This window comes from Acinonyx jubatus, chromosome C1 (assembly GCF_027475565.1).
Source record: "Acinonyx jubatus isolate Ajub_Pintada_27869175 chromosome C1, VMU_Ajub_asm_v1.0, whole genome shotgun sequence".
In the NCBI taxonomy this organism is placed as follows: Eukaryota; Metazoa; Chordata; class Mammalia; order Carnivora; family Felidae; genus Acinonyx; species Acinonyx jubatus.
Window position 1 is genome coordinate 104,367,213 of NC_069381.1, and position 25,847 is coordinate 104,393,059.

Here is a 25,847-nt window from a genome sequence, read left to right on the forward strand (position 1 = left end):
GGCAGCTAGCTGTAAGGCTGTTGACCCACAGCTAGCCTATTAGCAGGGGGCCCATAGTTTGCTGAGCCCCTGACCTGACTTTACTCTTCTGGGGTCGGCACCAGTCTCTCCATGTCTCGGAAATGGATTCACAACCTGGGGTTGAGTCCCCTTTTGTTTAGAGTGAGGGTCGTTCCTATTCATTGCAAGCTCACATCCCCCTTCAAAGTAAAGGTAGATTTATGTTTGCCCAGTTCCCATTCATTCTACAAATTAAGCGCCTACTGTGTGCCGGTCCCTGTTGTAGCATCCTGGGTTGCGGCGAACAAAACAAGAGATCCTTCCCCTAGTGGCGCTTAAGGCAGGACGAGAGGCACACGATGGATACGATTAAAAAATTAAATTATATAATTTGGAAGATAAATCCTACGGAGAGAGAGGTTCCAGGCTGGACAATGATTTGTGGAGGCCAGGAGAGGGGGGCCGCGGCTCAGGCTGCGACACGAGCTGAGGTCGCGGGGCGCTGGCGGAGCGGGGAGACACCCTGTGCAAAGGGGCAGCGGCGCAATCCGGTCGGTGCGGACACAGGTGAGGGCACACAGCGGTGCAGACTGGGGCCCCGCGGAGCAGGGCGCGGGGGAAGGGCTGCCTCCCACCGAGGCCAGAAGATGCTCCGGCGCGCGGCTCCCTCCTGGGGCCCAGCCGCACCGACCGCGACGCCCCCAACATGGCCTCCCGTGCACCGCCTCCCAACCCGCCCGCCGGCCCACGTGACCCGGCGCGCCCACCCCGGCCCGCGACCCCCGGTCCGGGTGCCTGGGGCGAACGGCCCCGCCCCCCGCGGGAAAAGGACCAACCAGAGGAAGGGAAAGGCGGGGCGGGTGGTGACGGCCAATGGGGGTGGAGCTCCGGAGGGGAGTAACAGGTTGGTGGCGCCGGGTGTGGGGGGGGGGAGGACGGAGGGAGCGCAGAGGGCCTGAGGGGGAGGGCTGGCGAGCCGCGCGTGCAGCTCTGCCGGAGCCCGGGAGCGCCGAGCCCGGCTGGGGTGAGTGGACGCCGAGGGGGCAAGCCCTGAGGGGCGGGGCGCGAGGCGACCTGGGATCCCCTCTCACAGGGTACAGGTGCTGAATGGAGAGAGGAGGAGGGGACGTGAAGCTGGGGTGGGAGTACTGATGACGAGCGGACTGCTGCTCTCCGGTGCTAGGGCCAGGTGCCTGGGACTGTGCCAGGGGAGGGGCACCTGAGCAGGTGCCTGGGACTGTGCCAGCGGAGGGGCACCTGGGGCCAAGGCTGCCCCCAGGACGTGAGAGAGTAGCAGGGCCTGGTTCTCTCTGGAGGTCAGACGCCGTCCTGGCTGCAGAATTTCTCTCGGGAGTCCGCGGTGTTCGGGGGAAGGAGTTAGTCTCAGCTGGGGACGCCTGGGCTGCCGCCTGGGCTCAGAGACGTAAGGGGGAAGGCGCCCAGAGGTGCTCTTTCCCTGAGCTGCCCCCACTGCCCTTCTGAGCTGGCGCTGTCACCTCCCTCTGGCTTTGAGGTGTGCGGTCTCGCTCCAACCATTCACCTCTAGGTGAAGACGCTGAGCAGTAGAACAAGACGGCACCCCCATCTCCTTGAGAGGTGTGAAACCTTTCAGTTCCTATCCCCCTTTGCCTTCATGCCTGGGAGAATTTTGTCTTCCTCTTGAGAGAGTGCTCTCCAAGAGAGGGATATGAGGAAGCATAGGTCTCTAGGCCTACAAAATATGTAGAAACACTTTCTTATGGGGCCCCTTCCTGGGGGCTAATGTCAAACACTCCCCCCAAGCACACATACTTTCATCTGTGGTTCTCAATGGGACCACTGGGTGAGGTTTCCGCACCTAACCAATTTCTCTGCTGCCTCCCAGCAGAGCCCATGTTAACTCCTTGAAACGCTACTGTGCATCCCTGACTCCCGGACGTGAAGGCTGTCAGACTGGCAGTAGGCACCATTGGTGTGGGCCGTAGGCAGGACTCTGTAGGAAACCACAAGACTAAGGGAGTAGCATCTCTAAGTCTCCAGGCTGCATGAGAGGTGCACATTGGGGCCCAGACGAGACTTCTGAGGCAGATTTCCTTGCCTTAGGCAGGTAAAGGAACCAGAGCCAATCTTAGGTTGGCCCCTTTGATGCCCTGCCGGAGGAAAGATGTAATTGGGAAATAATTGCAACTGCTGTGTTGTCCACAGGCTGCTGACACGTGCCTCTGCACCTCTTCTTTCATCCTTGATATTTGGGAGTGGGGGGCTGGTTCTAGGGGACTGATAATGCAGAGATTTCCCGGACTCTAAGAGGATTCTGGCTTCCTAGAACCCTTTCTTCTTTCCCCAGGCTGATCTGCCTGCTATCAGGCTGGTGGGAGGTGAGGAGAGGGTAAGGTTGCTGTTTTTCATGCTGGGGAGGGGAGAACTAAGGGCCAAGGAGTTGGCCAAGGCACATGTGGGATCAGGAATGCAACTTTGGGAACTTGAGAGGGAGGGGTAGGGGACGCTGAGTCTTCCTGTCAGGCACTTTTCTGACACTCACCAGGTTCTTTGTGCCTCTGCTCCTTCCTGTTCCCTCTCTACCTTATGCCTCCTCCTTCAGAGCCTTGGCCTTGGCATCTAGGCTGGACAGTCCCTGCCCATGGTTTTGCCCCTTGTCCTCTGTGGTGTGGAGTTTCTCTGGTCTGCTTTATGAGCTGCCAGTGGAATCCTTCTGGCCCTCCCCTTTCCCTTGCCTCTCAAACCAGTCCAGCCAGTTTGCAGGGCCCAGTTTGTCATTGTGTTTTTTCCTCCACTGGCCAAGCTGCTCTAGCCTGGCTCTCAGGTTTCGGCTTTTTCAGTGGACCGAGCCAGGGGTCCACTTGAGGTGGTTCTTTTTGATCCACGGAGAACCTTATTGTCTTTGTAACTCTTTCTGAGAAAATAGCCATTGATCAAGGTCACTGAGCTGTCCTATCCTGTTTTGACCATTTGCTTCCCTCGTTACCTCTGAGGAGAGTCTAATCTCCATACCTTTCATTCTTCCACTTTCTAAATCTGCCAGTTGGGTATGTCTAGTATGTTGCTTGGCTCTGTGTGTGTGTCAGTTCTTCCTCTGCACACCCCAAACCTCCCCACCCCCCACTTCTTGCCAGAAGCCAAGAGAATGTCACTCCTAGTTGGAAGCCAGATGCTTATGGCTGGGCCAGAGGTGACGGATTTGGGGCAGGGCAGGCTAATGAGTAACTCAGGGAGAAGTGCCTGTCTGGTACAGGTGCAAGGTATCCTCCCCACTCCTTCCGGGCAGGAATGGCAGAGGCAGACAGATGAAGCTGACTTAACTTGTGGCCTGGGCTCTTCCCAGAGTACATTTGGTGAGGAGTGTCCTGGGCACATGCCAGAGAAGGGAAAAACAGGGGCAGGCAATGAGAGGGAAGGCTCTGTACTCCATGTTGCTTGGCACTAGATGGCTGTTTACCTGCCTCTGGGGCTTACCTAAGACCTTGGAGCCAGCTGGCTCCCCTGGCCACGCCCCACTGCCCTCTGTAACTGAAGGCGGATAGGTTTCAGGTTTTCCGTGTTGAATCATTTAAAGCCCTGCTTTTTGACCCACCCCAAAGATCACTTCAGTCCCGCTGGCCCCTGACCCACCTGTCCTGGTCTAACACTTGGTTGAGGTTAAGGAGTCACTGGGACCAGGGGCACGTTCAGCGCTGTCTCTGCACAACTTGGTGCTCTTGTGTGGGTGAGGGGCTGGGCGCTCTGTGGGCCTAGCCTGGGAGCTCCTTGACCCGGATCTGGAAGATCAGTAGATGTACTGACAGAGTCGAGCTGCATTATGAATAAATCATGTGACTTCTGAGAGCTGGCAGTCTAGGCACATCTGGTTCCAAAATTATGATCGAATGGGGCAGGGAGTCCAGGCCAGGAAGAGGTCCTGTCACCAGGGCAAATGAGAAATGGCTGTGAGGGACCCTTGGGCAAATCTCCCTACTGCTGTGAGAGTCTGCCTTGGTCCAGGATACGACCTTTAACAAATATTTATTGATGTGCACCATGTCACCAGGCCCTGGGGCCACCGGAGTCAGCTGAGAGCCATGATCTTTGCCCTCCAGGAGTTTATAATCCACTGGAGGAGACAGACAGGAAACAAATCATCACCCTAATAAATATAGAAAAATAAACTGAGGCAGGGGCACCTGGCTGGCTCAGTCAGTAGCACATGCAACTCTTGTTCTTGGGTCGTAAGTTCGAGCCTCACTTTGAGTGTAGAGATTCCTTACAAAAAAAATATTTTTTGACATAATTAATTTAAAAATATTTTATTTTAGAGGGAGAGAGAAGGAAAGAGAATCACAATCATTTTTTTATGCTCAACTGACTGAGCCCCCCACGTGCCCCAAAAATAAAATCTTTAAAAACAAAAAACAACTGATGGGCACCTGGGTGTTAGTTAAGCATCTGACTCTTGATTTTGGCTTGGGTCATGGTCTCACAGTTCATGAGATCGAGATTGAGCTCCACATTGGGCTCTGCTCTGTAGGTGGAGCCTGCTTGGGATTCTCTTTCCCTCTCTCTCTGCCCACCACCCCCCCCCCCCATGCTCTCATTCTCTTTCTCTCTCAAAAAAAAAAAAAAAAAAAAAACCCAAAACCTGAGGCAAATTCATTGAAGGATGACTATAGAGCATATAACATGGTTCTGACCTAGTTTGTGGGAGGGTCTGGATGGGAAAGGCTCTGAGGAAGTGACATTCTTCTGTGAAGCAGGTGAAGCCAGGAAGGTCTTGGTGGAAGGAACAGCATGTACACTGGGTAACATTTGTTGTCAGCTTTGTGACAGGCATACACTGCTAGGTATGTTTCATGTTTCATATCTTGTCATTTTCCCTCTTTTTATTAAAGTGGAATAAATAAATAGAGTAAAGTAGAGTAAATAAAATGCAAAAATCTGAAATGTAGAACTTGATAAAAAAATTTTTTTTCCATTCATTTATTTTGAGAGAGAGGGAGGGAGGGAGAGAGAGAGAGAGCACGAGGAGGGACAGAGAGAGAGGGGGAGAGAGAGAATCCCAAACAGCCTCCCACTGAGCGCAGAGCCTGACGTGGGACTCGAACCAATGAACTGAGAGATTGTGATGTGAGCCAAAATCAAGAGCTGGGCACTTAACTGACTGAACTACCCAGGCGCCCCAAACTTGATACAATTTTTACACATGCAATTATTGTTTAATTCTCACAGATATTACCTTATGAGGTGTTATTATTATAACTGTTTTACAGATGAAGAAACTGAGGCTCAGAAAAATTATGATTTGCTCATGGTTATATAATATCAAATGAAGAGTGGGGCTGGGTTCTTTTTCTTTAAAAAAAATTTTTTTTTTTAATGTTTACTTATTTTTGACAGAGAGAGAGAGAGAGAGAGAGACAGAGCATGAGCAGGGGAGGGGCAGAGAGAGAGGGAGACACAGAATCTGAAGCAGGCTCCAGGCTCCGAGCTGTCAGCACAGAGCCCGATGCGGGGCTTGAACTCACAGACTGCGAGATCATGACCTGGGCTGAAGTCGGACGTCCAACAGACTGAGCCACCTAGGCGCCCCAGTTCCTTCTCTATTAGATGAGCGGTTTGTAAAACTGACCCCTTGTAGCTTCTTTTCCGGTCCCATCTCTTACTTGAATTCTAACAAAGGACCCAGCCAACTAAATGTCCTCCCGGATGCCTGAGTGGGCTCCTTTAGTTCAGGGTAGCTTTGAGGTGTTCGTGAAACTCTTGAGACTCTGTGGACTATTTCCTGGGGGGTGGAGGGGCATTGCTTTCATTGTTCCCTCCAATGGGGTCTCAGAACCAAAACGGTGAAGAACTATTGCCTGTAAGGGCTCCTTCCCTCCCTGGAGGGGAAGGGCTGGGAATGCTAGGAATGTTCTTCCCACCAAGCCCTTTCTCACCTGGAGCTAGGCCACTCCCTTCCCCACTCACCCCCAGTTTCCTGGGCTTCCTAGCATATCTACAGTCCCCCCTGAAGGGGGCCTTGCCAACTTTCCTTGGCCCAGGGCTCCACTGGGAGGTTGGGCTGGGTACATTTGTGTGTCTGGCACATTCGATGCCCCGCCTCCAGTGTGGTGCCAGTCTCCGGTGGAGATTAGTCGCAGGGCTGGGGAAGCTGGAGTTTTTATTTGCTTGGAGGAGAACCTGCCCTCCCCAGTTGCTGGAGCCAGAGCGTACCTAGAATACATTCCATTTTGCTGACTCTAATCTTAGGCTAATGTGGACCCGAGGAGTTGGCCCATGGGTGGTCTTCACTCTGGCCCTCTGGTGGGACAAGTCTGCCTAACCTAGGGCCCCTTGGACTGGAACTCTTAAATGTTACTTAAATCTTTTTTTGAATAAGCAATACATTTACATGGTTCCAGACTTAAAAGGGACAAACAGACACACAGTAGAAACCTAGTTACTCTCCCATCTCTTTCCTCACTCAGCCCTCAGTTCCCCCAACCCAGAGGCATCTCTGCTATTCTCCCAGAAATGGGAGGGCATACCTTATGGGTCTTCTGTACTTTAAATGAGCTCTGGGAGTGGAGGGCCCCTTTTATCCATTAGGATAGAGGTATCTATTAGGTAGGGTTTGGGGTTGGAGGAAACACATCATGGTATATGTGTATGTGTGAAGGTCAAGCAGTCATTAAACTCTTGACGAAGTCAAGCTCACTAGGACTGTATTAGAGGAAATGGATTCTTCTAAGTCAGTGGGTCTCAAAATCTGGAATCTGGACCAGAAGTATCAGTATCATCTGAGAGCTTGTTAGAAATGGCAAATCCAGACATACTGAATCAGAAACTCTGGGGATAGGGTCCAATAGTCTGTGTTTTCATAGGCCCTTGAGGTACTTCTGCTGCTCAGATGAAATGTGAGAACCACTGTTGTATATAGAAGAAATGACAAGGCAATGAGCCCCACAAAAGCTGGACAGGTGTTTCTACTTCCAGTCTCTCAGCCTAAACTCTTTTCTTGATTTTCTAGGACCCCTTTTTTCATGGAGCCGGCGTCCACCATGGCTGAGCCCCGGGGCCCTGTCGACCATGGAGTCCAGATTCGGTTCATCACAGAGCCAGCAGGGGATGCAGAGATGGGCACCCTACGTCGTGGTGGGCGACGTCCAGCTAAGGATGCGAGAGCCAGTACCTATGGGGTGGCTGTGCGTGTGCAGGGCATTGCTGGGCAGCCCTTTGTGGTGCTCAACAGTGGGGAGCAAGGCAGTGACTCCTTTGGAGTCCAGATCAAGGGGGCCAACAACAGAGGGGCTCTGGGAGCTCTGAGCTCCAACTCGGAACCCCCAGAGCACTCCTACTCTCATGCCAAGGAGTTTCCTGCACGCTCACAAGGCAGCGTGTCTGATGAGGAGTCTGGGGACCACTGGAACGGAAGGCTGCTCCGATCCCGCTCCCAGGCTTCACTGGCAGGCCCTGCCCCTGTGAGTCCGAGCACCCGGAGCACCAGCCTGCTGGAACTGGCCCCTCAAGGAGCTTCCGCAGGGACCATCGACACTGCTCCCCTGTCTTCAGTGGACTCTCTCATCAACAAGTTTGACAGCCACCATGGGGGGCAGACCCGGGGCCGGACTGGCCGGCGCATGCGGACACTGCCCCCCGAACAGCGCAAGCGGAGCCAAAGCCTGGACAACCGGCTCCCACGGGATACCCTTGAGGAACGGGAGCGTCGGTCCCCCAACCACTGGGCCCCTAGCACAAAGCATGACAGTCACATGGGCGGCTCCAAACAGTCGGTCCAGAGCCAGAGCCCTCTTGGTGGCTTTAGCCGTTCCCGTCAGACCCAGGACTGGGTTCTTCAGAGTTTTGAGGAGCCACAAGGGAGAGTCCATGACCCTGGCATACTACAGGTCAGACCCCAGTCCCCTGTGGCTTCTGCTTCCTGACCCACTAGCTGCAGGACCCCTTGCTGATTCAAATAGCTAAAGGCAGAAGGTTTCTACTTTTGTCCTCCACTATATCCTTCTACTAAACAGATGATATTCTCATGAAAATGGAACGAACTATGAAGTCAGCCTTCACAAGCATGAGAGTTACTTATTACTGCCTGGCAATTAACTGTGCTCGGCCACTAGCTTTTGCTAGGTCTGCAGAGTAAGTAAGGCGGGCCTGGTAATCGAAGCAGCTCCTAGTGCTCCTGTTACAACTCCTGGCTTTGTCTCCCACTCAGGAGTGCAAGTGAGTCGGGGAGCAACTTCGTGCAGATGCAGTTAAGCCTGTTTTAAAAGTAACTCATTTACAAATTCTAGTATCTGAACTATCATTGGTGACAGATAACTTGTGACACAGTTCACAGCTGGTTGAGGTCTGCTTGTCAAGGAAAATGTGGCCTGTGGCAGTAGTGAGAGGCATACTCCGCTCAGATGTCTCCTGGGCTTCCTGCTCAGGCCTCAGCAGTCTCCTCTTTTCCCCACTTCAGGCTTGTTCATCGTGGTGGAGGGCCCCATCTCCCACCTGCCGCTGCTGCGCCATCTGAACGCCACACACGCTCCTGGCTTAATCTTCCTATTTCTCTGGGTTTATGTTTTGCAGTTCAAGTCAACTCCAGACCTGCTCCGAGACCAGCAGGAGGCTGCCCCACCAGGCAGTGTGGACCACCTGAAGGCCACCATCTACAGCATCCTGAGGGAGGGGTGCGTGGGGGCCCTCCCAGGAGGGCAGTCACATACCTCCCTGCTCCTCCTTCTAGTTTCGTTCCCCATCTTCCTTGCCCTTAGCTCCCCTTTCCCTCATCTCTGCTGCCTCTTCCCTCCCTTAAGCTTTGCTTCTGTTCTTTCATCCTCCAGAAGCTCAGAAAGCGAAACGTCTGTGAAGAGGAAGGTCAGTTTGGTGCTGGAACAGATGCAGCCCCTGGTGGTGAGTGGCTGCTTCCTGGGCGGGGCGGTGGGGGGGTGGGGGGTGGACAGGCCTAGGGCCTTTGGGGCCTGGGGTCTGGATGTGTACTCATCCCTTCCCGCCATATCCCTGGCAGATGCCTTCTGGTTCCACTAAGGCCCTGGGCGGGCAGGGGGAACTCACCCGAAAAGTGGAGGAGCTACAGCAAAAGCTGGATGAAGAGGTGAAGGTGAGGGGAGATTGGAGGCGCAGGGGGAATGCCGGACACGGGAGAAACCGGGGCCTGGGCTGCTCTTCCAAGCAATGGAACAAGCAGTCGTGTGTTCTGTGACACCAGAGGCAAGAGTGTGTGCTGGGCCCGCCAAGAACGTCTGGGGTTCTCTGGAGCTTAGGGATAGGGGTGCAGTCATCAGGGCTCTGACCACCTTCCACCTGTTTCCTTTGGAAGTTCCCGTCCCGGCTTTGCTGCACACTGGCTGTGTATGCCTTGAGCAGATTACTTACCTGAATCCTTTCCATTGACATTATAATGATGGCACTATGCAATAGCTGTCATTTATTGAGGATAACTTCTTGTAGTAGGTACTGTCCCAGGTAATGCGTCGTAATTATAGGGATCTCGTAAGGTTGGTATTGTGAACCCTTTTATGATGAGAAAACTGAAGATCAGAGAGGTTAAGTGTGTTGTTCAAGACAATAAGTTGCAGAGAAGAATTTGAAAATTCAGGTCAGTCTTATGCTAAAGGTTATGTATTAAAAAAATATAGACTGCTTCTACCTCTCAGGGTATTGCCCTGAATGTAGTTGGTGCTCAGTAAGTGTTGGATTTTAATACCCCTTGTTTCCTGGAAAGCAGTATAGTGTCCTGGTTAAGTGGTCAGCTATGGAGTCAAACTGAGTTCAAATCCTGATACCTTAACTTGTTGGCTGTTACCCTGACCTTAGGCAGGTTCTTTAAATGTTCAAAGCCACTCTTTCCTTAACTGTAAAGTGGGGATAATAATTGTACTATATTACTTACCTATGGCTGTGTAACAAATTACCTCAAAACTTAACAGCTTGAAATAATCATCTTCTGGTGTCTGAGGGCCCAGAATCTGGAAGCAGCTGAGCTGGGTAGTTCTGCCTCAGGGTCTATTATGAATTTCCTGGCAAGGTATTGGCTGGGGCTAGTCATGAGAAGACAGTGGGTGTTGGTTGGAGGCCTCACCTCCTTGCCATGTGGACCTCTTCATGGGGCCACTTGAGCGTCCAATATGGCAGCTACCTTTCCTCAGAGTGAATGATTAAGAGAGAGGGTAAGGATTGGAGGCTGCAATGCCTTTTTAGGACCTGGTCTCAGAAGCTACACATCACGTCTTCCTTTTCTGTTTGTTAGAAGAGAGTCCTCAGAGCGTGTGGGTGGCTCGGTCGGTTGAGCGTCCAACTTCGGCTCAGGTCATGATCTCGCTGTCTGTGGGTTCGAGCCCCACACTGGGCTCTGTGCTGACAGCTCGGAGCCTGGAGCCTGCTTCGGATTCTATGTCTCCCTCTCTCTACCCTCCCCTGTTCATGCTCTGTCTCTCCCTGTCTCAAAAATAAATAAACATTAAAAAAAAAAAGAGAAGAGAGTCCTCAAGTCCAGCCCATACTCCAGGGAAGAGGCTTCACCTTTTTTTAAAAAAAAAATTTTTTTTTTTTAACGTTTATTTATTTTTGAGACAGAGAGAGACAGAGCATGAATGGGGGAGGGTCAGAGAGAGGAAGACACAGAATCCGAAACAGGCTCCAGGCTCTGAGCTGTCAGCACAGAGCCCGACGCGGGGCTTGAACTCACGGACCGCGAGATCATGACCTGAGCCAAAGTCGGACGCTCAACCGACTGAGCCACCCAGGCACCCTGAAGCTTCACCTTTTGAAAGGAATGTTGAGGAATTAGTGGATGTACTTTAAACCATTGCAAGTCCCAAGGATTGTGAAAAGTATTAAATGCAGATAATAAGCACAGGGTCCCTAGTATAGCGCCTGTCATTTAGGGAGTGTCATTAAATGTTAGACGTTCCCATTACTCCTGGTCCTTCTGAGAGGTTTTTCCTACTCTCCACCTGTTTTTCTCTCCTTGCCTTTTCCAGAAGCGACAGAAGCTAGAACCCTCCCAGGTTGGGCTGGAGCGGCAGCTGGAGGAAAAGGCAGAAGAGTGCAGCCAACTGCAGGAACTGCTGGAGAGGAGGAAGGGGGAGGCCCAGCAGAGCACCAGAGAGTGAGTGCCGCCGAGTATGCACATGGGGCTGCTTGGGGACCAAGGCCAGATGGAGGTTGCCCCTGGGTGAGAGAGACAGGGGGAAGTCTTTAGAAGCAGGCAGAGACAGTTTAAAGATAGGACCTTTCTCTTTATGTTATCGGTCATGGTGGTGGTGCCTGAGTTGGGTTACCTGGATTTGCCTCTCTGCTTCAGGCTCTAAATCTGTAGAATGGGTTAATAATAGTACCTACCTCACAGGATTGTTCATTCAGCACATGTTTTGCTGTGAATACTGTGTGGCAGGCAGTGATCTAGATTCCTGGGGTACATCAGCGAACCGTTCAGATGAGGAGCACTGCTCTCCAGAAGCAGAGCTTCTAGTGGGGGACAGGGCAGACCGTAAATAAAGAACATATTAGGTAAGTACATTTGCAGCATGGGAGAAGGTGATAAGTAGAAAAGTTAAAGCAGATCGGTGGGCCGAATGGTGGAGGCACAGTGGAGGCCTCATTAAGATTTGAACAGAGACTTTAAGGAGGTTTAAATGAAACGATACGCATAAAGTATTTAGAAAGCTGGCTGACACCTAGCACTTGATAATGTTATCTATTGTTATTAGGCTCCAGAACATGAAGCTCCTTGTGGACCAGGGTGAAAGGGTACGACACAGGCTGGAGACCCAAGTGATGGAACTGCAGGACAAGCTGAAGCAGGCCCAGGGGCCGGAGCCTGCTAAGGAGGCGCTAATGAAGGTGGGGGCAGGATGGCTCCCCCTGCCTCTGCTTCCTGTCATCTGGAGCACCTTCAAATCTGCTCACTCACACTTTCCCCAACGCATGGGCAGTAGGTAGCTGATTACAGGTACCCTTTAGCGTGCTTTCAGACAGACTCAAAGGTGGGCTGGGGTTAGATCCCAGAATGGTGCGTTGCCTTTTTCCTAAATAGGCATCTCAGAGGCCCCTCGCACCTGGTACTGAGTCTAACATGTACAAGGTGCTCAGTCAGTGTATCTGATCGGCTGACTGAATGAATAGCAAGGCAGATCCTATTACAGTCACCCCTGTACTTCCACCCTCATTTCCCCAGGACCTGCTAGAGACCCGGGAGCTTCTGGAAGCGGTCTTGGAGGGCAAACAGCGGGTAGAGGAGCAGCTGAGGCTGCGGGAGCGGGAGCTGACAGCCCTGAAGGGGGCCCTGAAGGATGAGGTGGCTTCCCGTGACCAGGAGGTGGAACAGGTCCGGCAGCAGTACCAGCGAGACACGGAGCAGCTTCGCCGGAGTATGCAAGACGCAACCCAGGCATGTGGCCAGAGCAGGGGCCGCCAGAAGTGGGCACTCCCCGCCCCAAGAGGGGCTGCCGTGAGGCCTTGGTATTTTGAGACTTTTCTAGTTGTAACTGCAACTCCTTCTAAAAGATACATGTGAGGTGTAGTGAAAACCTTGGCCAGGAAACCTGCAAGGGCAGAGAGAGGGAGTGCAGGCCAGGAGTACCGTGAGGGTGTGTGACCCAAGTCCCATGGGGAAATAACTGGGGGGTAGGGGGGGCTTCATCTAAACAACAGCGGGGTGGACTGTGGCTTGGGAAGAGCTTTCTGCTAGCATCACATCAGGCACCGCTGGGGGACAAGGGTGTGCAGCTGGTGTGGTGCCCTGTGGGCCCAAGCCTCCATTTCTACACACTTACACTTGATCTGAAGTGCATTTTTCCCTCTGAGCCTCCTGACCCCCAACTGTCCCCTTCTCTAGGATCATGCTGCATTAGAGGCTGAAAGGCAGAAGATGTCAACCCTCGTGCGGGAACTGCAGAGAGAGCTGGAGGAGACATCGGAGGAGACAGGGCATTGGCAGAGCATGTTCCAGAAGAACAAGGAGGAGCTTAGAGCCACCAAGCAGGAGTGAGGACTTTGCCTCTTTCCCGGGAATGCTTATCCATGATTCCTACATCCTGCTTCCTTTCTACCCCTGCTGTGCCCTTCACTCTGCTGACAGTGGGTGCCCAGGCTCCTGGCCCCTGGGGAGGTGGTTTGCATTATCCTGCTCACCTCTCCCTGGCAGGTGGTCTGAACTTGTTCCTTTTCCCTTTTCATTCACCTGACTGGGCTCAGACTCCTGCAGCTGCGGATGGAGAAGGAGGAAATGGAAGAGGAGCTTGGGGACAAGATGGAGGTCTTGCAAAGGGAATTAGGGCAGGCTCGGGCTGGTGCTGCAGACACTCGCCAAATGGAGGAGCTCAGGAAGGTACTTGGAGGGGTGCCTGGGTGGCTTAGTTGGTGGAGTATGGGACTCTTGATCTCAGGATTGTGAGTTTGAGTCCCATATTGGGTTCAGAGATGAAAGAAAGAAGGAAGGAAGGAAGGAAGGAAGGAAGGAAGGAAGGAAGGAAGGAAGGAAGGAAGGAAGAAGGAAAGAGAGAGAGAGAGAGAGAGAGAGAGAGAGAGAGAGAGAGAAAGAGAAAGCAAGCAAGCAAGCACGAACTTGGAATTGGAGTGTGGAAGGGCAGGCAGGTTGGGCTGGCAGACACTGACCGGGCCTCTACACTGTTGTGGCTGCCTCCTATGTGCTTGGTTTTCAGGACCTGTTTGGCCGTATCTCTGCCCCACACATTCTGATCCAGCCTGGCTGCTCTCATTGAATATACAGGTTTCTAATGTAAAGGACTTTTGGTGGCCAGATTGGTGGCTGCTGGCTACCTCCCAAGAGACCTCGTGGGGAGCAGCATTTAGATGGATTTGTGAAACTTCAGGGTCATTTTTGCAAGCTTGGAGTTTGGTCAGATAGCAAGAGTTGCTCTGTTTTGGAGCAGCGGGGAGTGGGGGGGTGGGATATGGACTCTTTACCTACATCTATGAAACAAACATTTACAGTTAGAATGCCAGCTTATTAACTCGTAATGTGAAATGTTGTCACACAGACTGGAATACTTGTATTGGCATGGCAGGCTGGTCTACTTGGGAAGCCAAGTTGTAATTTGAAGGCTGCTTAGAGAGTATAGCATCTAGACCAAGGGAATTAGATGTTTTATCATGCACGGATGTTTTATAAATGATAAAGTCACCAAATTGAAGTAAATATAAATACTTTCTTCATATTCTTTGTATTAGTTTATGAAGGACAAGAAAGCAAGTAATTATTTTGGATGATTTAGAAACTTAGAAAATATTTTTGCTAGTATAGAAAACTGGCATTTATGGCCTCCTGAAGATTCTTCTAGGTTTATAATCTTTGATTCACTATGCTTGATATGTAGTCGGTGCTTACTTAACAAGTATTAATTGATCAATGCTTGTGTATCATGCCTTTACCGTAAGACTGCCTAATTTTAACCAAAGTAACCGTATTTATTAAAGAAGTATAGTTGTGATGCTTTTCCAGGTAAATAAAAGTCTGAGCTTACACACATATTTGGTGAGAAAAACATAATAAACCAAAACCAAATATACTTCGATGGCTGTGAAATGAAAAGTGCTCTTAAATTTTTACTGTATTAATATGAAATTAACAAAAATTAAGGATAGTCTGAAGTCTATTTGCTATATTAGTCTACATAATTCCTCTGGACAATCTCAGTTGATTGATTATGCTAGATAAAGCTAAAAAGCTAAAAAGTAATAACCAGAGCTTCATTTACTCATATGTGAAGTATGTTTTATCAGTACTTAATAACAAAGTATATACATTAGGAAAACAGACTCTGTCCAATGTAGACCATACACTGTGCTGTTTTTCTTTTTTTTTTAATTTTTTAAAGTTTATTTATTTATTTTGAGAGGGAGAGAGACAGAGAGAGCGAGTGGGGGAGGGGCAGAGAGAGAGGGAGAGAGAGAGAATCCCAGGCAGGCTCTGTACTGTCAGTGAAGAGGCTGACGCAGGGCTCAAACCCACAGCCTGCAAGTTCATGACCTGAACTAAAACCAGGAGTCAATGCTGAACCGACTGAGCCACCCAGGCGCCCCTGTTTTTCTTTTCCTTTGTAGTTTTGTTAGTGTCTTACATTGAAAACTCACAATATATTATATATCCTTTCAGCCTAATTATGGTAATTTCTGAATTTCAGAAGTAGCTAACAGCTAAAGAACTAGAACCAGAGTTCATATTTTAATTTTTTTCTCCCACCCCTCCTAATTTTTTTAAAGATTTTTATTTTGAAATAATCTCTGTACCCACTGTGGGGCTCAAATTTACAACCCCCAAGATCAAGAGTCACATGCTCTGCTGACTGGGCCAGCCAGGTGCCCCAATATTTTAATTTTTTAAAAAAGAAGTAGGGGCGCCTGGGTAGCTCACTTGGTTAAGTGTCTGACTCTTGGTTTTGTCTTAGGTCATGATCTCACAGTTTGTGAAACTGAACCCCACATTGGGCTCTGTGCTGATAGCATGGAGCCTTCTTGGGATTTTCTCTCTCCCCTCCCCTCCTCCCCCGCCCCACTTGTGCTCTCTCTCTCTCAAAATAAATAAACCTTAAAATTTTTTTAAAAATAAAAAAGAAATAAAAGCAGCCCCACTATTTATTGTGTTGCATTTTTTGGTTTTCAGTATATTTTCTTTTGTTTTTGAAACAGCCAATCCTGTTTTGTTCACACCCTCATCTATTCCATGTAATTTTTTTTATGGAGATTTATTTCACATACCATAGAATTCACCCCTTTAAAGTGTATAGCATAGTAGTTTTTAGTGTGTACACAAAGTTGTACAACCATATTACTATCTAGTTACAGAACATTTTCATCACTTCAAAAATGAACCCCATATCCAGTCACTTGCCCCAGCCCTTGGCAGCCCCTAATCCATTTTCTGCCTCTATGAATTTGCCTCTTCTGGCAAATAATATACATTACAAATCATATACATATACATTGCATGTCTGGTTTCTTTCACCTAGCATAATGTCTTTTAAGGTTTACCCACGTTGTAGCAAGTGTCAGTACTTCATTACTTTTTATGGCTGAATAATATTCTATGTGGATATACCACATTTTGTTTATCTGTTTGCCAATTGATGGACATTTGGGTCATTTCTATATTTTTAGCTCTCATGAAATAATGCTGCTATGAACATTCATATAACATGTTTTCCCAAAAAATGTTTTCAGTGCTCTTGGATATATACCTAAGAATGGAATTAATGGGTCAACTTTTTGAGAAACTGCCAAGCCACTCGGCCAAGCGGCCACACCGTCTTACGTTCCCCCAGCAATGTATGAGGGTCCTGGTTGCTACACAGTGTCCTATCCAAGGGTGGCTCTCTCTGCCCTGTCACCGTTCCCCTTCCCTTCTAGGAGCTGCGCCGGACACAGCAGGAACTTAAGGAGCTGAGGGAAGAGCAGCAAAGCCAGGAGGTGGCTGGGCGTCACCGGGAGCGGGAGTTAGAGAAACAGCTGAGGGTTGAGGTTGATCGAGGCCGGGAACTGGAACAGCAGAACCTCCAGCTGCAAAAGACCCTCCAGCAGCTGAGACAGGACTGTGAAGAGGCTTCCAAGGCAAGGGGAGTGGGCACAGGGCTTAGGAGGTGGAGGCTGAGGGGTCTGGAGGGCTGAGGAGCCAGAGGGTGAGGAAATTACCTACCCTGGGTATGTACAGACCAGATCCTTGGTCATAAGTGTGCGGTGAAAAGCAGCCAGGGGTTGGCAGGGGGAGGCAGGGCTGCACCTGATGGCACGCACCATGTCTCCGTAGGGGTGGGGTTCTCAGGGGGCACTACCACTGTTGAAATCTGGCTCTTGTGGGCTCTCTTTGGGGTGGCTTTCTTGGTGGTGGTCAGTGGCCTTGAGCCCTGGGGTCTGAGCTGCCACTCCCCTAACTGGCCGCAGGCTCAGAAGGCAGCAGAGGCAGAGGTGGAGGTGCTGGGGCAGCGGCGGACAGCAGTGGAAACGACGCTTCGGGAGACCCAGGAGGAAAATGACGAATTCCGACGGCGCATCTTGGGTCTGGAGCAGCAGCTGAAGGAGGCCCGAGGCTTGGCGGAGGGTGGGGAAGTGGCGGAGGCGAGGCTTCGCGACAGGGTGCAGCGGCTAGAGGTCAGTGCTTCTGCCCACCTTGGCGGCTTCCTCCTGGCCCTCTCTCCCCTCACCCCTGGCTAAACACTCCCTAGCAAAATCCTCAGCTACCAGTTTTCTTTTGCCCTGAGTGTGCTGGTTTTTGCCTTCCCAACAACCCTCTGTTAAAGTTAGGTTTATTTTCTGGAGTGTGCTTTGTTATGAATGTCTTGGCCTTTGTACTGGTATTTTTGTCTCTTATCTCTCACCCTGTGCTTGTCCTCTGTGTCTTAATTCCTTTGCTGGTTCCTCTGAGCCCGTTTGCATTGCCCACCTTTTTCATAAACCTCTTTTTCTTCCCTCCTATCTACTCCTCTCCAAATGGCTTTCCCTCTCCCAGGTAGAGAAAAAGCGGCTTGAGGAGGCCCTGAACACAGCTCAGGAGGAGGAGGGGAGCCTGGCAGCTGCCAAGCGGGCACTGGAGGCCCGGCTGGAGGAGGCCCAGCGGGGGCTGGCCCGCCTGGGGCAGGAGCAGCAGGCCCTGAAACTGGCCTTGGAGGAGGAGGGGAAGCAGCGGGAGGCACTCCGGCGGGGCAAGGCTGAGCTGGAGGAACAGAAGCGCCTGCTGGATAAGACTGTGTGCCAGCTGAACAAGGAGGTGTGGCGCGGGGTGGCCCGGGCTCTTAGGAAGAGGCGCAGCTCTTTCAGAAGCTTGCCTGAGCGGGGGAGGAGGTCAGAATGTGTGGTTTTTGCTTTCCTCAAGTTCATTGCTGGGGAGGCCAAGGCCAAATCTTCAGAGAGGGTGTCCTTTCTACTCTTTCTCTGTGCCCTCGACCTCCCCTCTATGTCCCATTTCATTGTGGTCTTGATCCTTGGAGAACGTCTCCTGGGATTCTCCCTGAGACATCTTTAAGACCTGAACATAACAATCTTCATTAGTAGGATTTTCTATTTGGGGTAGGGAAAGGAAAGCTCTATAATCTCTCCCTAGATGTCTTTAAGACCTAAATACACGAATTTTCGTGGGTGGGATTTTATATTCGGGGGAGGGCAAGGAAGAAGGAAAAAAAAGAAATAAATAACTTTTTTTCAGGTAAGGTTCTCTCCTAATATCTTTGTAAAGCTAGAGCAAACACCTAATATATTTCGTCAGCTCTAAAATGTACTCTGAAGTTGATTTGCGTTGTATAATTTTGATGGGATGTTACAGTTCAAGTGGCAGATTTTTCTTTCTTAGTTGTACATCTTGTAATCATTGGCCTCTTGGGTTTGTTGAAATATGGTCAATTAGGTTTACTCTGTGTCAGACACTGTTGTAAGTACTTTACATAATTAGCTATCATAATTCTCACAACTTTGTGATGTAGGTACTATTATTTTCCCATTTTACAGATGGGGAACTGAGACCCAGAGAAGACGAGCTGTGGTCACACAGCTAGTAAGTGGTAGAGCCAGGATTTGAAGCCAGGCAATCTGTATATTACTACTAGCCATACTAGGGACCTAGGGCCCAGGGGAGAGCAATGGAGGGCTGCTTCGGCAGGAAGGAGGGTCTGGAGTGTCTGGGACCAGAGAAGGGACAGAGGTGCAGTGCTGAAAGGCTGTTTTCTTTGCATCTCAGCTGGAGCAGATTGGAAATGACTCTAAGCAGGCCCTGCAGCAGCTCCAGGCCCAGCTGGAGGATTACAAGGAGAAGGCCCGGCGGGAGGTGGCAGATGCCCAGCGCCAGGCCAAGGAGTGGGCCAGTGAGGCTGAGAAGAGCTCTGGAGGGCTGAGCCGGCTTCAGGACGAGGTAGGGGCAGAAATGGCAGGAGGGTGGGAACTCTCCCAATGTCCTTGGTTTGCAGGTCATTGCCTCTTAACTAAACCTGGGGCCAAGGGATCCTGGGACCCCGGTTTAGGTCTAACCACTTAGAGTGACATAGTGAGGTAGGGAGTTGTCCACTCTAGGTACCGATAATGATAGGAGGTGCCTTGTCTGTAGAGCAGTGACTTTTTTTTAACTTTAATTTTTTTTATTTTAGAAACAGGGTGAGAGAGTGAGTGGGGGATGGGGCAGGGAAGAGAGAGAGAATCTCAAGCAGGCTCCAGGCTCAGTGAGGAGTCCAACGCGGGGCTCCATCCTACAACCCTGGGATCATGACCTGAGCTGAGATCAAGAGTTGGCCTCTCTGACTGCTGAGCCCCCTGGGCGCCCCTGTAGAGCAATATTTAAACTGCTGCACATTAGAATCACCTGGGGAGATTAAAAAAAAAAAGATCCCAGTACCAAAAAATTTCAACACTGCAATGTTAGTGGAAGTATGGTATCAATATAGAGGCATGTTTGACGTACAGTAGATGCTTTAAATATGATTGCTAGTTGTAGGGGCGCCTGGGTGGCTCAGTTGGTTGAGCGTCTGACTTCAGCTCAGGTCATGATCTCGCAGTTTGGGAGTTCAAGGCCTGCGTTGGGCTGTATGCTGACAGCTCAGAGCCTGCAGCCTACTTGGGATTCTGTGTCCCCCTCTCTCTCTGCCCCTCCCCCACTTGTGCTCTCTTTCTCTCAAGAATAGATAAACCTTAAAAAAAAAATGTAAATATGATTGCTAGTTTTAATGCTTCACAATCTTTTACAGTAACAATGTGTTATAAACTTGTGTTTTGTCATGACATTAAACCTTTTTTGTTAAAATACCTAAAATCCTAATACCCAAGCTGCAGCTTGTATCACTTAAATCATAACCCCTAGGGCCAGGACCCAGGATGAGTTTTCTAAAAACCACTTAGGTGATTCTAACTTCTGTAGGGCGTTAAAACAATAAAGAAAACGGACCAGGAGCTCCTTTCTGCCGGCTAGATAGGATGTTGCCCGGATCCCTGAATGGTTGAATAAAACCCACCAGATCTTCAAAGAAAAGAAAACAAACTAAAAGTCAGCCTGCTTTTGATTATCACCTGCTCTGGCGGTTCTAAAGAACATCAGTGATGAAACATTTCTCTCCGCAGGGGCAGACTGCTCCCACCCCCGAGTCCCCACCTTACTTCTCTGGGCTGTTCCATTTTTCCTTCTGTCCAGACCCAGAGGCTGCGGCAGGCCCTGCAGGCATCCCAGGCTGACCGCGACACGGCCCAGCTGGACAAGGAGCTGCTGGCCCAGAAACTGCAGGGGCTGGAGCAGGAGGCGGAGAACAAAAAGCGCTCCCAGGATGACAGGACCCGGCAACTCAAGGGTCTTGAGGTAATGACATGGGAGTGGGGGGGGGGGGGGGGGGAGGGGAGGGGTGTCCAGGTCCTGGCATAGCTGGGACTTCTGTGGGGAAAGGAGCTGGGACAAGCCAAGCCCCCTTTCTATGCTAGGGATCGAAAGCTGGTAGCCCACTGCTGATGGAGTTTGACCGTGGTGGTATTCATTTTGTTTCCTTTCGTGTTTTCTTTTGTTGTTGTTGTTGTTGTTAAACATTTTTAAAGACAATTTTTTTTAATATTTTTTTTGTTTCTAAGGGGTCTCTACACCCAGTGTGGGGCTCCACCTCCCAACTCCTGAGATCAAGAGTTGCATGCTCTCTGAGCGAGCCAGTCCGGTGCCCCTGACGGCAGTGTTTTAAATGGCTCTGAATTAATTGCCAGTGTTTAGAAATGTACACGTCACATAAAAGCTCTGGCTTCGTTTATACGTTTGGAAAATTCTGTAGCAGCAAGCTTCTGATCCTGAGTTATCTGCATGGCAGCAGTTGGCTGGAGGATAGCAGTGGCTCCTCTTTAGAGGCAATAGTGCTCTTCAGGTTGCCATATTTGGCAATAATAATAATAACAAGACAATAACAGCAACAAACACATATTATGCTATGTGCTGGGCACTTCAGACTTATTTAATCTTGAGGATAAATAACCCTGTGGGATAGGTGGTCTTGTTTTCTCCATTTTATTGTTGAGGGAAGCTGACACATAGAGAGGGTAAGCAACTTAGCCATGGCCCCTCTGCTAGGAATCTGATTTTCAGACCCAGGCAGTTTGGCTCCAGAGACCATACCCTTAGTATCTACATGGGACTGCCTGGCTTGAGCATGCTTCCTTAGTCTGTACCCTGGCACTTTGGTTTCTGACTCTCTCCATTCCCAGCCTTGGCTCGGGCACTTTGCTTTCTGTCTGCTTTCCCATTAGGGAAACAGGGCTACCCCAGTGAGGAATAGATTCTGGGGTTTGTCATCTTGCCAGGGGACCAAGGCTAGAGCAGGTGCCCTCTCCCTCTTTCCCTTGATGCCATGCCTGGTCAGCAGAGGGTGCTAGCTCTATGGTGGCTCTGGGCAGGGGCAAGGACCAGCTGCTTATGGGGACATGTGAGACAGGTCTGTGGAGGCGGGGCCTTGAGAGGGTCCTGGTTGGGTTTGGTATTCTGGTGTCCAGCATGTGGGGCAGAAAGAACCTGTTGCTCCTCTGCCACAGGAAAAAGTCTCTCGGCTGGAAGCAGAGTTAGATGAGGAGAGGAGCACTGTGGAGCTGCTGACGGAACGCATGAATCGTGGCCGGGACCAGGTAAGCCCTTCCTTATCCGTCCCCTGCATCCATCCCTGACTACAGAACCTCTCGGCCCTCTCAAAAACACCTCCACCCTCCCATGTGGGAGGAGAATTCTGGCTGCAGAATCTGTGCATGGCTGGTGCTACTTCAGGGTCTCCTCTGCTTCAGGACGGGTGGAAAGAATCCAGGGATTTGAGTGGAAGAAGGAATCCTGGTGGCCTGGGATTACTCTCTGCCCTGAATCCAAGCTACTTCCATTCAGAAGGAATGCTAATTCCTGGTGTGATGGAGGAGGCCCTGTTTAAATTCTGTGGCTCGTCCCATATGAAAAGGCTGATTTTTTTAGTCGCCTGAGAATTATGGGGATTCAGAGAGCATCCTGCAGTTTACTCTGCCTCATGTGGTTCAGCTGCCTAGTTCATTGTGAGCGCTCCCCAAATCTGGCTCCTCTCATGCCTCCCCACCAGGTGGACCAGCTGAGGACAGAGCTCATGCAGGAGAGGTCAGCTCGACAGGACCTGGAGTGTGACAAAATCTCCCTGGAGAGACAGGTGAGCTTGGAAGTAGGGAGTCTTGGGGACAGACCCCAGGAGGCAGGTGAAATGGCCAGGGGTTGGAAGTGGAATGTGACTGTGAAGATTTTCTGCCCTTTTTAGAACAAGGACTTGAAGAGCCGGTTGGCTAGCTCAGAAGGCTTCCAGAAGCCCAATGCCAGCCTCTCTCATCTTGAGTCCCAGAATCGGGAGTTGCAGGAGCGGCTACAAGCTGAAGAGAGGTGACGTGAGCCCTTCTTCTCTCCTTCTGGGCTTTTCTCCTCTGAGGTTCCCTCCATCTTGCACTTCAGACATGGCCAACCTGGCCTGATCTTTAGGGGGAACTTTTTTCCTTGGTAAAGAGCAAGAGAGTTGCAGGCCTTCTGAAATATGAATGACCTCTTCTCTCCCGGTTCTTTGGATCTGCCCTGGATCCTTTCCAGTGTGATGTGACTGAGAAGAGCTCACGGAGGCCAGAGGGGGCCAAGCAGGTGTTCCTTTAGAAATGGCGACAGCCATAGACACCCCCTTCCACACCCTCTTAGGGAGAAGACAGCTTTGCAGTCTACCAACCGAAAACTGGAGCGGAGGGTTAAAGAGCTGTCCATTCAAATTGATGACGAGCGGCAGCATGTCAATGACCAGAAGGACCAGGTAAGGATGGCAGCCAGGGCCAAGCAACCATATGGCAAGCATGTATGGAGCATTTGCTTGAAGGCCAGGGGAGGACCTATCTGAGAGGTCTTCCCAGCTTCGACTGTCCTTGTATAAGGGTGGAGATGAGACTGGAGGGATTGGATCAGAGCAGTCACAGTAGCACATGCATCAAGTGCCTGTGATGTGCTAGGTTCTCTTTCTAAGTGTTCTACGTGTATGAACTCATTTAATCCCCCCAAACAAACCTGTAAAGTTAGGGAACTTGCCCATGGCCATAACATTTTTCTAGGGCAATGATCCCTTGTCAAAATTGCTACAGGGGAGGGTCCCAGCCCACGGTAGCAGCAGATGCTTTTCTAATGTGGGGACTTGGTATCCTGTCCAGCTAAGCCTGAGGGTGAAGGCTTTGAAGCGGCAGGTGGATGAAGCAGAAGAGGAAATTGAGCGACTCGATGGCCTGAGGAAGAAGGCCCAGCGTGAGCTGGAGGAGCAGCATGAGGCCAATGAACAGCTCCAAGCCCGGATCAAAACCCTCGAGAAGGACTCCTGGTAATGGCTGCTTTTCTGACCCCCGCTCAATCGGGGTCGTGGTGCAGAAAGGGAATGGGGTCTCCTGGATAGGGAGGAGGATCCCTAAGGTGGTACTTGGCAGTCACTCCTTCCTGGCTGGAAGCCTGTATGATTATTCTTTACTATCCAAGCCCCTGGTCTATATCCCATCTCCCCAGATCTCAGATTGGTGGGCGATCTCGTGAGTACCTAGAGGCCTTAGAACAACTGGGAATTTCCTTAGCATGGTAAGTGTGGCTGTCTCAATCTTTGTCTCCCTCCCTTACAAGTATTCTTCTCTCTGACTCAGGCGCAAAGCCTCCCGGTCAGCTGCTGAGTCAACCCAGCATGAAGGGCTGAGTTCAGATGAGGAATTTGACAGTGTCTACGACCCATCCTCCATTGCATCACTGCTCACGGAGAGCAACCTGCAGACCAGTTCCTGTTAGCTTGGGTCCACAGGGGGCCAGAAACCACACTTGAGGCCTGCCCTGCCATCCTGCTCTGCCCTGCTAAGCCTCGGATTCCTCATTCCTGTGGGGAGAGAGGGGGACACCCAATTATTCAGCCCTAAGACTGGGAGGGGTGTGAGTGATGCTGATAAAAAAGGCATTAGCACTAAGCTGGTGCATGGGCTTTCCCTCTCCTCTGGAGTAGTGGGTATTTTAGGCCAACTGAGCTCTTCCTTTAAGTGCCGACCCTCCCTCTTCTCCCTCATAGCAACAGGATGGTCAGCATATGGACTGAAGAGGATTGAGCAGGATAGGAAGGAATAGATGTTGCCATGTATATAAAGCTTTATTTCTTTAGCCCTTAACCTTCAGGCTCAGGGAAAAAATACCTTTTGCAGTTCTGCTCCCTCGACTCCTGCAACATGTTTCCCTCCAACTCTGGAGCAGGGTGGAAGGAACATTATGGGTAATGTACACACTAGTGTGGCTCTACCCAGTTCTTGGATGCTTCTCTTTGCACAGTCGTGGGACCTATATGGTAGTTCCCACCTCTCTCCACTCTCATGTATTTTGTCTTTCCTAAGCCAGTGGATCCAAGGGATCTGTTCTCCCCTCCCATCTTCACCATTCCTACCTTCCTTCTTTCCTTTTGGTGCCTTAGCCAGGGTGAGGAGATAAGGATGTTCTTCTTGCCTTCTATACCCACACATTCATACCTCTCCAAGGGCCAACCTTTCCCCAAACAGGGCCCTCAGCCTTTCATGCTGCCCCAGTGAATGGTCTAGAGAGCTGCCCTGGGGGAGGGACTTTGGTAGGGCCATGATAAGGTGGTGGGGCTTGGTTCTGCTCAGGGTTTCCATCTTTCCTCCTCTCCCTCTGTGACTATGCATGTGTTCATAAGGGGGTTGCATCTGGGAACCCTGATAACTGCCTACATGAGTCTGAAAAGCAAAGGTCTTCCTTGTGGTTTCTCTGACCCAGATGTGCCCAACCTTAGTAGGGAACCAAGGGACCCTCATTATCTCAGGAGCTTGAACCTGATACAGGGCTTCCTGCCTAGGGCTAAAGACTGACTCTTGGTAGAAATGAGAAGAGGCAATGGAGGATTTATTCCTCCCTTGGGTCCTGGGGAGAGCCCAGCCCTGGTGGGGAAGAGGTAAGGGAGATGATTCACCTCTCTTATTTCCTAAGCAGGCTCTGTAAGGAGCCTGGGGGAGGGAGAAGGCTGTTTTCACTAATGACTTATAATTTCATGATTAAAAAAACCCCCAAAACTTCTATTCTGCAAATTAGATATTTTCCCCCAAATGAATCCAGCCTTGATTTTATTTTAAATTAAATATTAAAATGATATATCTATACCAAAATCCTTGACTTCTCATTCTTTTTCCTGGCTTATTTGGAGGTCTGTTTTATGAAGAAACCATTTTAATTTTAGAATTTAGAGGCTGAAGCTGGGGTTTTCTTTACCTCACTTTTTAGACGCCTTTACAACAGGTCAGATGGAACCCAGGGAACCTATGTTTCTAGCACCTCCATTCTCTCCTAAACAATCTTCTGGGAATAGAAGGCCAGTAAATGCCATCTCTGAAGGTTAAAAGAGACAGACTAGAATTGGGTTTTATTCCCTTGGGGCCCAGGGATAGCCCCACCATTCACCTCCCAGGTACAAAGTCACTCATCCCTTCCCACCTGGTATGGGACTCAGTCCCTACCTGGGAGGTAGCAAAGTTTCTGTCATTCCTGCTTTTGTGTTGCCTTGAAGAGGGACCTAGCTGTTCATCAGAGCCTGTTGCCAAATTCAGGGGTATTGAGTGGGTCAGACCTCCCGCGTGCTTTCCATGTGGACCACAGCCCAGGGGAGCTGCCAACCTGAAGAGAGAAGCTGGGCTGGAAGAGACCCCATCCTTGTCCATCCTCTCCTCTAGGTCCTTAAAATGCTAGTCTGGGCTTTGGGAGCAAATGCCACTGGAGAAGTTGAGGTTCATCGTTTCTCAAGAACACAAAATCCTTTTAAGGCAACGTGTCCCGCCTTTCCAGACCATATAAGGGCAGCTTTAGTATAATAGCTTCTACAAAACAAGCCCCACCCAGAGCCAAGCTGGCTTTGACTTTGGCCTGG

General features: G+C 50.4%; 1 protein-coding gene across 2 annotated transcripts; it reads left to right on the forward strand.

Moving 5' to 3' along the window:
- Positions 1-911: 911 nt before the first annotated feature.
- Positions 912-25,092, forward strand: CGN (cingulin). 2 transcript variants are annotated; one of them, XM_027056174.2, is made up of 21 exons: positions 912-1,024; positions 6,980-7,856; positions 8,539-8,639; positions 8,793-8,862; positions 8,978-9,070; positions 10,953-11,080; positions 11,682-11,814; positions 12,149-12,361; positions 12,809-12,957; positions 13,168-13,300; positions 16,339-16,539; positions 16,870-17,076; positions 17,435-17,692; positions 18,656-18,826; positions 20,093-20,254; positions 21,460-21,549; positions 22,002-22,085; positions 22,191-22,309; positions 22,613-22,721; positions 23,110-23,273; positions 23,584-25,092. In XM_027056174.2, exons 2-21 carry the CDS (start codon positions 6,993-6,995, stop codon positions 23,720-23,722), a joined length of 3,588 nt encoding a protein of 1,195 aa, XP_026911975.1. In that variant the 5' UTR covers positions 912-1,024; positions 6,980-6,992; the 3' UTR covers positions 23,723-25,092. The 2 variants fall into 2 exon arrangements, with proteins under 2 accessions (XP_026911975.1, XP_026911976.1); XM_027056175.2 differs by lacking the exon at positions 8,978-9,070.
- Positions 25,093-25,847: the final 755 nt, after the last annotated feature.

Coding starts and splice junctions, on each gene's coding strand:
- CGN (XM_027056174.2), top strand. CDS start 6,993: ATGGAGCCGGCGTCCACCATGGCTGAGCCCCGGGGCCCTGTCGACCAT. Junction 17,077..17,434: donor ACAGGGTGCAGCGGCTAGAG/GTCAGTGCTTCT, acceptor TCCCTCTCCCAG/GTAGAGAAAAAGCGGCTTGA. Junction 22,310..22,612: donor CGGCTACAAGCTGAAGAGAG/GTGACGTGAGCC, acceptor ACACCCTCTTAG/GGAGAAGACAGCTTTGCAGT.